Genomic DNA, 15,134 nt, shown 5'->3' on the forward strand with positions numbered 1-15,134 from the left:
GTGGCGCACAGCACTGCCAATTCTATCCTTAGGGGCCAGACAGTAAGCAGCCATCTATATAATCCCGGGGGAGGGGAGCAGTGATACTATGAAATATCACTTAACTCCTTACACTCCATGGGACGGGCGCTTTGGGTATAATGACCTGAACTGACAGCTGGATCATCAGACTTGCGGTCAGTTCGGGACATGTGACCATAATATAGAGGATCTGCCCCGACAAGCATTCACCTCATCATCCGAGAGCAAGAAGATAAATCATGTGCAGGAATATCCCCTCAAATGTCTCCATATAACATCCTGGAATTGTATAGAATTAAATGTTTATTCACAATACAGGTTCCTATAAGGTGTCAGGACGTGGCGGTCTATTTCTCCATGGAGGAGTGGGAGTATGTAGAAGGACACAAGAATCAGTACAAGGATCAGGTCATGATGGAGGATCAGCAGCCCCTCACATCACCAGGTAATAGACATGACTATATACACACGTCCTCTCATTATTTGTATGTAAAGAATGAATTCAGTCTCTGTATGTGTTCCCTACAGTCAGATCCAGTAAGAGAACTGCACCAGAGAGGTGTCCCTGTCCTCTTGATGAACAGAATATGAAGGACATTACTACAGGGAAAGATCTCATCTATATTAATGCTACAGACATAAAGGAAGAAGAGACAGATGTGAGCGGTGATGAGCAGTATAAGGAGGACATTCCTACAGGGAAAGATCTCTTTTATATTAATGCTACAGACATAAAGGAAGTAGAAGAAGAGACAGATGTGAGCGGTGATGACCAGTATAAGGAGGTCATTTCTACAGGAAAAGATCTGATCTATATTAATGCTACAGACATAAAGGAAGAACAAGAGACAGATGTGAGCGGTGATGAGCAGTATAAGGAGAACATTCCTACTGAGAAAGATCTGATCTATATTAATGCTACAGACATAAAGGAAGAAGAACAAGAGACAGATGTACGTAGTGATGAGCAGTATAAGGAGGACATTCCTACAGGGAAAGATGTGATCTATAATAATGCTACATACATAAAAGAAGAAGAAGAAGAGACAGATGTGAGCGGTAATGAGCAGTATAAGGTGGACATTCCTACAGGGAAAGATCTGATCAATAATAATGCTACAGACATAAAGGAAGAAGAGACAGATGTGAGCATTGATGAGCAGTATAAGGAGGACATTTCTACAGAAAAAGATCTGATCTATAATAATGCTCCAGACATAATAGTAAAAGCAGAAGAGACAGATGTGAGCGGTGATGAGCAGTTTAAGGACATTTCTACAGGTAACCACCCAGGTAAGTAGTGATCACTAAATACAGAGAAGGGTCACAGATTCTATTCAGTCACTGGCTACAATAATATTTTGGGGGAAGTAGTGGTGTAACTAGAATCTCTGGGACTACAGGCCAAATTTTGGAATACCATCCCCCTCCCCCAAAACATATGTCAGGCTGGGGCCTCCCAGCTCCTCTGGGCACAAGTGACCTCCGCTCCGTGCAGGGATTACTGTCAACCACTGCATGAAGAGGTGCCCGACATGCCTCTCTATAAATCTCTATGGGAGAGCCGGAGAAATACAAACGGGATGCCAGGCAGGAAATCACGGGGGTCTCAGTGGTCGGACCCCTCACAATCAGACATTTATCCCCACAGGATTCTGTGGCTAGGGGATAAGTACTCAAGTACTAGAGTTTTCCGTTAACACCATAACGACCATGGACGAGTATACATGTCCAGGGGGATGCACGTTCCAGCACCTGGACGAATATACACGTCCATGGTTCTTGTGGGTACTGTCCAGTGTACCCACAAGATCACGGCAGGGACTCGGCTGTAACACACAGCCAGGACCCTGCCGCATTGCCGGGACCTAAGTAAACTTTGGTCCCAGCAGTTTAACCCTTACAGCCGCGATCAGAAGTGATCGCGGGCTGTAAGTGTTTTGATGGAGGGAGCTCCCTCTGTCTTCCCTGCAGCACCCCGCAGCACGACCGCGGGGTGCTGTGTGTAATCCCCGACAGGCAGGGGCCTGCTGCATTGCCGGAACCGTGTAAAAAAAAATTAAAGAAAATAAAAAATACATTTATTAAATAAATGAAAAATAAAAATGCATAATGTGTAGGATTACACGGCGCACATCCCATATTACATGCTGCGGATGCCCGGCAGCAGTCACAATAGTGAGCTCCCTGCTGCAGCTGGGTATCTTTGTGTGTCCACTCATAGCGTTGGATTTCCCACCGGCAGTCATGAGCGGACACACTGAGCTACCCAGCCGCAGCAGTGATCTCGCCCTTGTGACTGCCGGGGGCATCCGCGGTGTGAAATACTCTGCGCTCTATGTGACCCTACACTGCGTCCCGTTCATACTGCGTTTCAGCGTTATGTTACAGGTATCCGTCAGCATCACGTCAATAATAATGATGCTGACATATACTGTAGCAGCTCCAGTCATTTCTGAATGAGACGGGTCCAGTATACATTGGATCCCTTTTCTGACATGACAGCGGACACCGATACTGCAGAAATGCTGTATGAATGGGGACGATCACCCAAACCCCCAGTGATGGATATATTCACCATGAGCGGATGATTATTCCCACAACATGGCGGATATATCCATCAGGAACTATAACTGTCACAGACAGCCGCGCGTCACTGCTAGAAGACCAAGGACCAATCAGAGCGCTCCCTGGTCCAGACAATACACTTGTGGGGGTGCGGTATTGTTCTGACAGCTCCGATCCTTTGCAGGCATGGAGTGGGGTCTATAATTCATATATTGATGTCCTGATGGCCAAAGGGGGCTCCTCTCCTTCTTGGCCCTACCAGGCTGTCAGGCAACCAGATATGGCCTAAGTAGGGGTACTGCCCAGCCCGGGACAAACAGCATGATGTGGGGCGCATTTCCTCCATTTCAAAAGCGACCAAAATGATGTCCCACAAATAAAGAATTTATGGAAAAAAAAAGCTAATTGCTATTTTTTTTCCACTGAATTTGAAATAATTCTATCCAAACAATAAGAGCTCAACATTCTCACTTTGAGCCAGATGTGAGCAGTGATGAACAGTATAAGGAGGACATTCCTACAGGGTAAGATCTGATCTATATTAATACTACAGATATAAATGAGGAAGAAGAAGAGACAGATTTGAGCAGTGATTAGCAGTATAAGGAGGACATTCCTACAGGGAAAGATCTAATCTATATTAATACTACACACATAATAGTAAAAGTAGAAGAAGAAACATGTGAGCAGTGATGAGCAGTATAAGGAGGACATACCTACAGGTAACCGCCCAGGTGAGTAGTAACCACTAAATACAGAGAAGGGTCATAGATTCTATTCAGTCACCGGCTGCAATAATATTTTCGGGAAGTATTGGTGTAACTAGAATCTTTGGGACTTCAGGGCAAATACTATCCCCTCCCCCGCTATATTGACTCTATAGCAGTTGACTTGATACCATCACCACTACATAGTGACTGAATAATACCTCCATACTGTTTATGAAACACATTATATACAGACTAATATTCCTCCATATAGAGACCATATAGCAGTAGATACCAGCAGTGACTAACAGGTGACGTCTTCCTGGAGTCGTTCTCTTCCCTTTTGTACGCTGAGCGGACTCGTGTTGCAGTAACTCTGCATAGATCCCATGTCTTTAATTGTCCTGGACACTTTCTTCTGCCCCAAAGACCCCGAAAAGCCTTAGTTCAGTTACCCCAACTATGGGTCCTACCAGGGGTCAGTCAGCGACAAAGAAGCTGCAAACTTATGTCCGAACCGCTACACAAGATGGCGCTGGCACCTTCCAAAGAATCCTGAGGAGAGGGGATACGTGTTTGATCGTGAGGGGTCCGACTGCCTAGACTCCCGTGATCTCCTGCCCAGCACCCCAGATCTCTCCAGGCACAGGTGACCTCCGCTCCGTGCAGGGATTACTGTCGACCACCGCACCAAGATGTGCCCGACATGTCTCTCCATGAATCTCTATGGGAGAGCCGGGGATACACAAACGGGACCCCGCGTGATCAAACATTTATCCCCACAGGATTCTGTGACTAGGCGATCGCGCAGATGTCCGCCATTAACCCCTCAGATGCCGTGATCAATACTGATTGGATGATCGGATTGCCCGCAGCGCTGCTGCGGGGATCCGATCATCCAGCATGACAGCCGGAGGTCCCCTTACCTAGCTCCGGCTGTCTCCCGGGGTCTTCTGCTCTGGTCTGCGATCGAGCAGAAGATGACCGATAATACTGATCAGTGCTGTGTCCTATACATAGCACTGCACAGTATTAGCAATCAAATGATTGCTATAGATAGTCTCCTATGGGGACATAAAAAGTGTAAAAAAAACAAAAAAAAAGTTGAAAAATGTAAAAATAAAAAGTAAAAAAAAAGGGAAAAATCGCCTACCCCAATAAAAATGAAAATTGTCCGTTTTTCCTATTTTACCCCCAAAAAGCATAAAACTTTTTTTAATAAACATATTTGGCATCGCCGTGTGTGTAAATGTTCGAACTATCAAAATATAATGTTAATGATCCCGTACGGTGAATGGCGTAAACTTAAAAAATTTTAAAAGTCCACAAATCCTGCTTTTTTGTCACATTTTATTAAAAAAAATAATAAAAAATGATCTAAAAGTTTTATATATGCAAATGTGGTATCTAAAAAAAGTACAGATGACAGCGCAAAAAATGAGCCTTCATACGGAAAAATTAAAAAGTTATAGGTGGTCAGAATATGGCGATTTTAGATTACTGATTTTGTACAAAAAGTTTTTGATTTTTTTTAAGCGGTACAAAAATATAAGTATCTACCCATGGGTATCATTTTAATCGTATTGACCGACAGAATAAAGAACACCTATAATTTTTACCGTAAAGTGTACAGCGTGAAAACAAAACCTTCCAAAATGTGCAAAATTTTGGTTTTCATTTAAATTTCCTCCCTAAAATTTTTTTTGCGGGGGTTTGCCGTACATTTTATGGTAAAATTAGAGGTTTCATTACAAAGTGCAATTGGTCACGCATAAAACAAGCCCTTATGTGGGTCTGCAGATGGAAATATAAAGGAGTTATGGATTTTAGAAGGCGAGGAGGAAAAAACGAACACGCAAAAATAAAATTGGCCTGGTCCTTGAGGTGAAAATGGGCTTGGTCATTAAGGGGTTACTTCGGTGCTTCAGTGTTTTTAACTTTTTGTTCAGAACGCTCGGAGCCAGAGGCCGTGATCATAATGTCACAGCCACGGCCCCTTGTGATGTCATTTTCATGCCCCCTCTATTCGTGTCTATTGGAGGAGGCGTGTCAGATTACACGCCCCCTCCGATACACATGAATGGAGGGGATGCGCCATCACGATGGGGCGTGGTCGTGACGTCACTGGAGTTTATTTTAGAACGCCCTGTGCTGCGGGAGATCCTGGGGGGCCCGAGCAGCCAGACCCCCGCGATCAGACATCTTATCCCCCCATACTTTAGATAAGGGATAAGATGTCTAGCAGTAGAGTACCCCTTTAAATCCCTTCATTCTTTCCCTCTGATACATGTTCCGGTTCGGGTCACCTGTGTGGGTCCAAATGGAGGTATAGGTGCGGCTGGCGAGCCGTAAGCGAACATCATTAAAAATAAAGGTTCCTCTTTTAACTTGGTTCCAGGAAAATTTCCACTAACTTTATTAGGACATAAGTCTTTCTATTCACATTAATAGACAAAAGACAAAAAATGTGATACTGTCTGCCTAGACAGGATAGGGGATAGGTTATAGATCGGACCCTTGTGATCTCCTGAACGGGGCCCCGGCAGTCTACTGGAAGCGGCCGTTCTGACCCCCACAGGATGCCGCGGCCGACACACCCCCTCCATATATCTCTATGGGATACATGGAGGGGGAGTGTCAGCTGTCGCTCCATGCTGGGGTTGGTCCGCCCCCTTCAAGCAGACTGTCAGGGCCCGATTCAGGAGATTGCAGGGAGTCCCAAGGGTCGGACCCCCGTGATCTATAACGTATCCCCTATCCTTTGCCTGAATTCTCTGGCTGGCATGAGGATTATAAAGGGGAGCGGTTTGGATGACTGCCCCATTATAACCTGCGGGGTCAGGTGGATTGGGGTACAGGGTCATTTGGTCCCTGACCGGGCCCCATAGCAGTGATTTTCCCTGAGGCTGTGTCCACATGATTGTCAAAGACGGGTGTCCCTGCTCCGTGTAAGGCAGGGGTGTAAACCTGTGGCCCTCCAGATGTTGCAAAACTTCAGAGGGAAGCCTTGATTTACCTTTGGGGACATTGTGCATCCTCTAGAGGAGGCAGACAGACCTTTGGTGTCCAGGCATGCTGGGAGTTGAAGGTTTGCAACATCTGTAGGGCCACAGTTTGACACCACTGTTGTATGGCTGCTCCGCTATCATAGCAACTATCTTTCTTCAGTTTTGCAGTAAATCTTTACAAAGTACTATTGCTTAGAAATGCAAAAATGTCCTGGGTTGTTAAAGGGTTAATACTGATAATAAAATCTGTGTTATTCTCTGCAGATTCTTGTAGCAGGAGATCAGAGGAGAATCTTATATCTTCAGATTATAAAGCAGATGATGATATCACACAAGATACATATGAAGAACATTCCATTATCCCAGATACACCCTCAGCCCTTCACAGCCAAGATCTCTCATCTCATCCTTATATACAGGTCCTGTCTTCTCAGTCATCACAGGATGTTCAGCAAAATAAAGGTCACAGAAGGGGTGTTGGACATCAGAAAGATTGTGCAAAGGAAAGGCCATATTCATGTTCAGAATGTGGAAAGTGTTTTACAAAGAAATCAAATCTTGTGAGACACAAGAGAAGCTACAAAGGAGAGAAGCCGTTTTCATGTCCACAATGTGAGAAATGTTTTACTGGGAAACAAGGTCTTGTTCGCCATCAAAGAACTCACACAGGAGAGAAGCCATTTCCATGTTCAGAATGTGGGAAATGTTTTACTCAGAAATCATACCTTGTTGTACATCAAAGAACTCACACAGGAGAGAAGCCATTTTCATGTTCAGAATGTGGGAAATGTTTTACTTATAAATTAGACCTTGTTGTACATCAAAGAAATCACACAGGAGAGAAGCCATTTTCATGTTCAGAATGTGGAAAATGTTTTGCTTTTAAATCATGTCTTGTTGTACATGAAAGAACTCACACAGGAGAGAAGCCATTTTCATGTTCAGAATGTGGGAAATGTTTTAATTATAAATCAGGTCTTGTTGTACATCAAAGAACTCACACAGGAGAGAAGCCATTTTCATGTTCAGAGTGTGGGAAATGTTTTGCTCAGAAATCAGATCTTGTTAAACATCAAAGAACTCACACAGGGGAGAAGCCATTTCCATGTTCAGAATGTGGGAAATGTTTTACTCAGAAATCAGACCTTGTTTTACATCAAAGAACTCACACAGGAGAGAAGCCATTTTCATGTTCAGAATGTGGGAAATGTTTTGCTCAGAAATCAGATCTTATTAAACATCAAAGAACTCACACAGGGGAGAAGCCATTTCCATGTTCAGAATGTGTGAAATGTTTTACTCAGAAATCAGACCTTGTTTTACATCAAAGAACTCACACAGGAGAAAAGCCATTTTCATGTTCAGAATGTGGGAAATGTTTTGCTCAGAAATCAGACCTTGTTGTACATAGAAAAACTCACTCAGGAGAGAAACCATTTTCTTGCGCAGAATGTGGGAAATGTTTTGCTCAAAAATCAATTCTTGTTAACCATCAAATAACTCACACAGGGGATAAGCCATTTTTATGTTCAGAATGTGGCAAATGTTTTACTCGCAAATCAGACCTTGTTGTACATCGAAAAACTCACACAGGAGAGAAGCCATTTTCATGTTCTAACACAGGGGAGAACATGAAGCAGAGCAAAAAATAATGCAAATAACACATCTATATATTAACCATGTACATAGGATAGTTGACAATAATACATACTTATATATATTTATACAATATATGCTTCATCTCCAAACTTGATATCAATTTTAAAGAAGTTCTCTATATTATACTGCTCAAAAAAATAAAGGGAACACTAAGATAACAGATCCTAGATCTGAATGAATGAACTTATTGTATGAAATACTTTCGTCTTTACATCGTTGAATGCGCTGACAACAAAATCACACAAAAAATATCAATGGAAATCAAATGTATCAACCCATGGAGGTCTGGATATGGAGTCACACTCAAAATCACAGTGGAAAACCCCACTACAGGCTGATCCAACTTTATGTAATGTCCTTAATACAAGTCACAATGAGGCTCAGTAGTGTGTGTGGCCTCCACGTGCCCGTATGACCTCTCTACAACACCTGGGCATGCTCCTAATGAGGTGGCGGATGTCCTCCCAGACCTGGACTAAAGCATCCACCCACTCCTGGACAGTCTGTGGTGGATGGAGCGAGACGTCCCACAACTGCTCAATCGGATTCAGGGGAACGGGCGGCCAGTCCATAGCATCAATGCCTTCCTCTTGTAGATACTGCTGACACACTCCAGCCACATGAGGTCTAGCATTGTTTTGTATTAGGAGGAAACCAGGGCCAACCGCACCAGCATATGGTCTCACAAGGGGTCTGAGGATCTCATCTCGGTACCTAATGGCAGTCAGGCTACCTCTGGCAAGAACATGGAGGGCTGTGCGGCCACCAAAGAAATGCCACCCCACACCATTACTGACCCACCGCCAAACCGGTCATGCTGGAGGATGTTGCAGGCAGCAGAATATTCTCCACGTCTGTCACATGTGCTCAGTGTGAACCTGCTTTCATCTGTGAAGAGCACAGGGCACCAGTGGGGAATTTGCCAATCTTGTTGTTCTCTGGCAAATGCCAAACATCCTGCACGGTGTTGGGCTGTAAGCATAACCCCCACCTGTGGACGTCAGGCCCTCATACCACCCTTATGTATCTGTTTCTGACCGATTGAGTGGACACATGCACATTTGTGGCCTGCTGGAGGTCTTTTTGCAGGGCTCTGGCAGTGCTCCTCCTGCTCCTCCTTGCACAAAGGCGGAGGTAGCGGCCATGCTTCTGGGTTGTTGCCCTCCTACGTCCTCCTCCACATCTCCTGATGTACTGGCCTGTCTCCTGGTAGCGCCTCCATGCTCTGGACACTACACTGACAGACACAGCAAACCTTCTTGCTACAGTTCGCAATGATGTGCCATCCTGGATGAGCTGCAATACCTGAGCCACTTGTGTGGGTTGTAGACTCCGTCTCATGCTACCACTAGAGAGAAAGCACTGCCAGCATTCAAAAGTGACCAAAACATCAGCCAGGAAGCATATGAACTGAAAAGTGGTCTGTGGTCACCACCTGCAGAACCACTCCTTTATTGGGGGTGCTAATTGCCTATAATTTCCACCTGTTGTCTGTTCCATTTGCACAACAGCATGTGAAATTAATTGTCAATCAGTGTTGCTTCCTGAGTGGACAGTGTGATTTCACAGAAGTGTCATTGACTAGGAGTTACATTGTGTTGTTTAAGTGTTCCCTTTATTTTTTTGACTTATAATAAATGTAATATTGTCCCTGACGTCGTATATAGGGAATGTAACGCGTCAGTGTTGTCCCCGCCCCCTTCTCATTATGATTATAGAGACTTTAATTCAAGGCATCAGACAGGATCCGCACGTCTCCCTTGAAGATCGTCTCTTCTGAACATAAGACGCTGCAGATACTTTTATTTATCACAAACCCTAGACCAGCGTTTCCCATCTTGACGTCTATTTTCGGTCTCAAATCTTAAAATCCATTTTTCTATATGAGAAGTCGTCGATATCTCAGCGTCCCCCGGGTTCAGTAAACATCGGTGTAATTCTTTTCCTTTTCTTTGTCCTCCCCGGGGTATAAAATCCCTTGAGATCTGATCACATCTGGTACAAGATCTCTTTACTTCACACTTTGCGTCATTATTACACGGATTGAAGACCCAGTTACACGCTCGTAAATTCCCATATATGTCGTGGATTGGAAGGGAAAAGGTTCTTAAATCTTATATTTACCAATAATATTTTATATTTTTACAGTCCGTCCCTATCATAGTACGGAATTGTTATTTTTCTTCTATCAGATGGTTATTTAGTAATTTTGTTATGATTCAGAAGAGACCACGTGTCCCGTATAGACGCTCACCCTGAAGACATTAGACGGCGGTTTTGTGTTTCCGGATTTACACACTTATTATAAAGCTTTTCCTTCGTCTGGATTATTAGAGCTCGTTCGCTCTTCTTTTTCTCATCCTCCCCTTTATATTCCTCCTCATGTGGATATGGAATTCTCCTCAGTCCCTCCTTCTATAGGGCCCATTTTGTGGCCCCCGCACTCCTCCTTGGCCTCTCTAGTTCTTTCCTCTTTTATATATAACTTTGTCGGTATTACGAGACTGCTCTACGACTGATTCTGATTTCCCTTCTCCCCTAACCCCACTTTCTTTACTCCCTATGGTTATTACTAAACACATTTTCCCTCTTCCCCTTTGTGGGAACGTTTACATTCTTTTACGTTACGAGATTTATATTCTTCTACTAAGACTTTGGCCATAGAGGAATCTCAGGCTTTCTGGGGTTTTATAAGTAAATTTCTCTTTACTCTCCAATGTTTTAAGCGTTATACTAACATACGTTCCTGAAATTGGTTAGAGAGATGGTATTTATTTCCTAAATAATAATACTATCTAAGCTTTATTCTTATCTGATTTCTTCTGCTCCTAATAGTAACCAAAATGCGTCTTATACGAGAAGAGGAGCTGAATATCCAACTCTCTGAAGAACAGTGCGGATTTATCTCTAGCGCTCACGTGGCTGCTCCCCCTGTATTCGTATACAGGAAAGTTCATATAAGATATGTTGTCGAGGGTATGGGACTCCTCCTCTCCTTTTGTCACATGGTATTAGAGAATCTTCTCAATGTTGGAGGTGTGGGAGTGAGTCAGGCCATTAGCTATCAGTCCTTTGATAAAGCTGGGGAGCCGACGAAACATCATTGAACTGGATACATGGGAGTTTTAATTGCAGCTCTTACATTTAGCTTCTGATTACTAAATATATTGAGAGCTCCTGAACGGCCATACAGAATAAGCGCACATTCCTTCTGAGTTTATCATATTTCCAGCACACTGATACGGAGCTAAACTGGAGCTGTAATTATAACAGTGGTGTGGTTCTGACACCTAGTGGTGAACATTTCATTTGGTTTTTGATTTCTTTTGATATTATAATAGTGACCAATAAAAGTTACATTTTAAAGGGAAGGTTCTTAGTTTAGGGTACCCCTTTAGTGGTTTTCCCCTAAAGTTGTTGATATATTCCGAGTTATCCGGGCACCTTCTGGGGTTTTGTTGTATGTGGATTGAGTCGGACACTCTTTTACATATTGCAAAAGAAAGACATAGAAAATCTATGAAACAATCTGGGGTCAGCTCACCGCCTGACGATGTCTTCAGTATATGGATGGATAGGACACTTGCTTCACATTTGGAAGCTCGGCAAATGAAAGAAGCTGGTAAATTCTATTATCCCATTCTCTAAGATGGTGTATAAAACAGGAAATGCTAAATTTGAGGGAGTGTGGGGCGCCTGGTGTTCCTCCCCCCTGACTCCCCAGAGTCAGTGCGTGGTTTATCTGATCCACATATGGTGAATGTTGGTTCCTAGATATGTTCCTGTCTTATGTGATTGTGCTGACATGAGGCAGTTCGTTCGGCGGCAGCTTTCCCATTCCCTTTTTATTACTTGCTTTTTCTTTTAAATTCATTTCTAAATAGTGCTTAATCAGTGCAGGCGTAAGAGGTGGGGGGGGGGGGCAATCAGGACTACTTTTCTGTTTTCTGGCACCTCAGGGTGCGTGTTCTGTGTTATTGTTCCTTTTATCAGCTCGATCCTGACTGTATGTGATGTCTCCCTCACCCTGACTGCTGCCCTTGTATGTTCCTGTATTTTTGCCGGTCTTACTAGCTTGTAATGCCGATGGTCTTTTATCTTTCAATAAAACCAATTTGCCCTAATTACCAAATTTTTCCATGCTGTCACCTTTGCATTAGAATTTCGACCCAGATGGGCCTTAAAGGAGTAGTCCAGTGGTGACTCAGTGGTGAGCAACTTATCCCCTATCCTAAGGATAGGGGACAAGTTGCAGATTGGGGGGGGTCCGACCGCTGGGGCCCCCTGCGATCTCCTGTACGGAGCCCCGACAGCCCACGGGAAGGGGGCGTGTCGACCTCCGCACGAGTCGGCGGCCGACACGTCCCCTCAATACAACTCTATGGCAGAGCCGAAGCGCTGCCTTCGGCAATCTCCGGCTCTGCCATTGAGATGTATTGAGGGGGCGTGTCGGCCGCCGCTTCGTGCCGGGGTCGACACCCGCTATCTGGGCGGAGAGCCGGGGCCCCGTACAGAGAGATCGCAGGGGGCCCCAGCGGTCGGACCCCCCGCGATCTCAAACTTATCCCCTATCCTTAGGATAGGGGATACGTTTTTCACCACTGGACTACCCCTTTAAGCCAACCTGAAAAGAGATCCACACACACCAAAATGTATTCATACCCTCCTCACAAGGGGAGTTGGACACAGTGGTCCCTCAAGTTACAAAAGTAATTGGTTCCAGGACGACCATTGTATGTTTGGACCGTAACTCTATGGAAACCTGGTAATTGGTTCTGAAGCCACCAAAAATGTCATGCAAAAATAGGAAAAAGTGAAGATTAAAGAAAGATAAGTAGATACTAATATAGATAAAGCAAATCCTTCCATATAAAAGTAATAGAGATCTGCTGGGAGCTGTAACTCTTTTTATTATAAAAATGAAAAACAAATCTGATACAAAACATAAAACAAAAACAAGCTTAACCAGCTATAACAAACATAACATAAATAAAATTACAAAAACAAAATCTGCCTAACCGGCCAGCCCAAATTTACTAAAATATACTTTTACTTTTTTCACATACCAAAAAACAAAATATCACACTCAAACACGCATTCCAAAAAGAACATAAAAATAGCCCAACTTGGCTTATAAAAATATATAAAACATAAAATAAGCACGACTTGGCTATAAAACAAAAGAAAAGGAACATAAAGGTAGCACAACTTGGCTGTAACTCAAAAATGACCCTTACCCAGGGGGAAAAAAAAAAAAATAAATAAATAAATAAAAAAAAAAAAAAAAATTTCAGCACAACTTGCTAATAAATAACACTCTGCCTCCCAGCCAGAGATCCACCGGTGAAAGAAGGGCAGGGAAAAGCAGCGCGGAGATGCGGCCGGAGAGAGGGCCCAAAGAGCCCAGCTCCACGCACCGCCCCCGCACGGCCGCAAGGCCCGCGAAGCACGCCCAGCACGGCAAGGAGCCGAGGACGGCCAGAGAGGATCCGCGCGCGGCCCAGAAACCGGCGAGAGCCGGACCCAAAAAGAGCAAGCCACAACCGAAGAAAAGGACAACACCGCCGAAAAGCGAGACCGCGAAGCCGGAGGCGAGGAGAGCAGAGACACCGGAGGGGAGCAGCCCCCCCAAGGAGGAAAAAATAAAATATAAAATTTTATACACAAACATGTATACATGCATATACGCAAGCATACACATACATATACATACATATATACATACATATATACATACACATGTATATACACATAAACGCACACATATATATACACATAAACACATATGACACTACTTAACTACTGGCCCGACTGCACTATACACTATATAATATAAAACAATATAAATACAAAACCCAATATATACAAAACACAATATATACAAAACTTACTGAAAATACACAAAAATATACTACAGAAAACAACGGAAAACACCTACACTAAAACTGTCCCCTCACCCACACCACCCCTCCTGTACATGGGTCAGAGTCCATACCGTCCATACAGTTCTCAAAGTCCAGTCCTTAACTGACCCATGTCAGGACCCCAAAACACCACAAAACCACCACCCACAAATACACCCTCCCCACCTAACACTCCTCCCAACCAACTTATATACAAACTTATACATTCTGAACCACCACCCCCTTTAGGCCCAAGTTTGGTTGCCTGTAAGCCCTTCATACCATGTAAATTGAAAACAAAACAAAAAGCTAATGTGCACATGCATCAGCCCACCACCAGGGAGAAGGATGGCAGACCTGATACATAAATCATTTTATACTCTTTCCCTAACTCCCCCTACAATTCTCCCTAATTCTATCCCTACAATAAATCTGACCCTACCCTCACCCTATCTCTACCCCTATAACACTGCCCCTAACCAAAAATAAAAGGTACTCTACCCAAAAGGTTTAGTACCTAGGGCACATGAAATGAGAAACCTCTCCACAGGAGAGAAGCCCTACTGGTACCAAGACTGCCATACTCCAAAGACCTGATCTTCCCGAGGTCACCAGTGATGTTCCTACAGACCTCCACCTCGGAGAGGATTTTCTGTTGGGTCGACACTAAGCACCGTGCGTTCCACGTGTAGTACCTAACCACTAAACTGACTAAAAATAAAGTGCCCCGATCTCGGCCACCCAGGTTCCTGAATGCCCCATAAGCCCACTCCGGATAGGCAAGGCCGGCAAGTTGACTCCAGCCGATGGAAGCGCCCACCCTGTTGTAGACCCCTATGTTAAAGGGACAATGAAGCAGGAAGTGGTCCATGCTTTCCAGCGTGTCCCCGCACTCTTCTCGGGGACATCCACGGTCATCAGAGTTCCTGTACTTCAGGTTGTCCTTTACACATAGCTTCCCCTGAAAGCAGCGCCAGGCCAAGTCCCAAAACTTCTGGGGGATCCTTTTCATGTTTAAAAGATACAACCCCTCCCTCAGATCCCGACCTGGGCAGTCCCTGAGCGCTAGAGGCTTCTGAAAGTGGGTCAACAGAACCCGTTTGTCAAGGAACTGCCTCGACTGGGTCCTGATCTCCCACACTCCCAGACCCCACCGACGTATCGCCTTCAGAGTCGGGGTAGCGTAAGCCGGAAGATATCCATGGGGCGTACGGAGGTCCTTCACTTTTCTCCTGTCTCCCATTCCTGGAAGAAAGGCCGAAACCACT

The 15,134-nt window shown here is 44.3% G+C and overlaps 2 protein-coding genes across 2 annotated transcripts in view; one reads left to right on the forward strand and one right to left on the reverse strand.

Annotated features, from left to right (window-relative positions):
- Positions 1-15,134, reverse strand: part of LOC130332800 (oocyte zinc finger protein XlCOF7.1-like) — a 55,347-nt gene that overhangs the window by 17,574 nt on the left and 22,639 nt on the right. The window lies entirely within an intron of this gene.
- LOC130332792 (oocyte zinc finger protein XlCOF6-like) lies at positions 345-12,093 on the forward strand. The gene is made up of 3 exons (XM_056553821.1): positions 345-466; positions 550-1,314; positions 6,569-12,093. The coding sequence occupies exons 1-3, from the start codon at positions 379-381 to the stop codon at positions 7,954-7,956; spliced, it is 2,241 nt and encodes a 746-aa protein (XP_056409796.1). The 5' UTR covers positions 345-378; the 3' UTR covers positions 7,957-12,093.

This window comes from Hyla sarda, unplaced genomic scaffold, assembly GCF_029499605.1.
Source record: "Hyla sarda isolate aHylSar1 unplaced genomic scaffold, aHylSar1.hap1 scaffold_388, whole genome shotgun sequence".
In the NCBI taxonomy this organism is placed as follows: Eukaryota; Metazoa; Chordata; class Amphibia; order Anura; family Hylidae; genus Hyla; species Hyla sarda.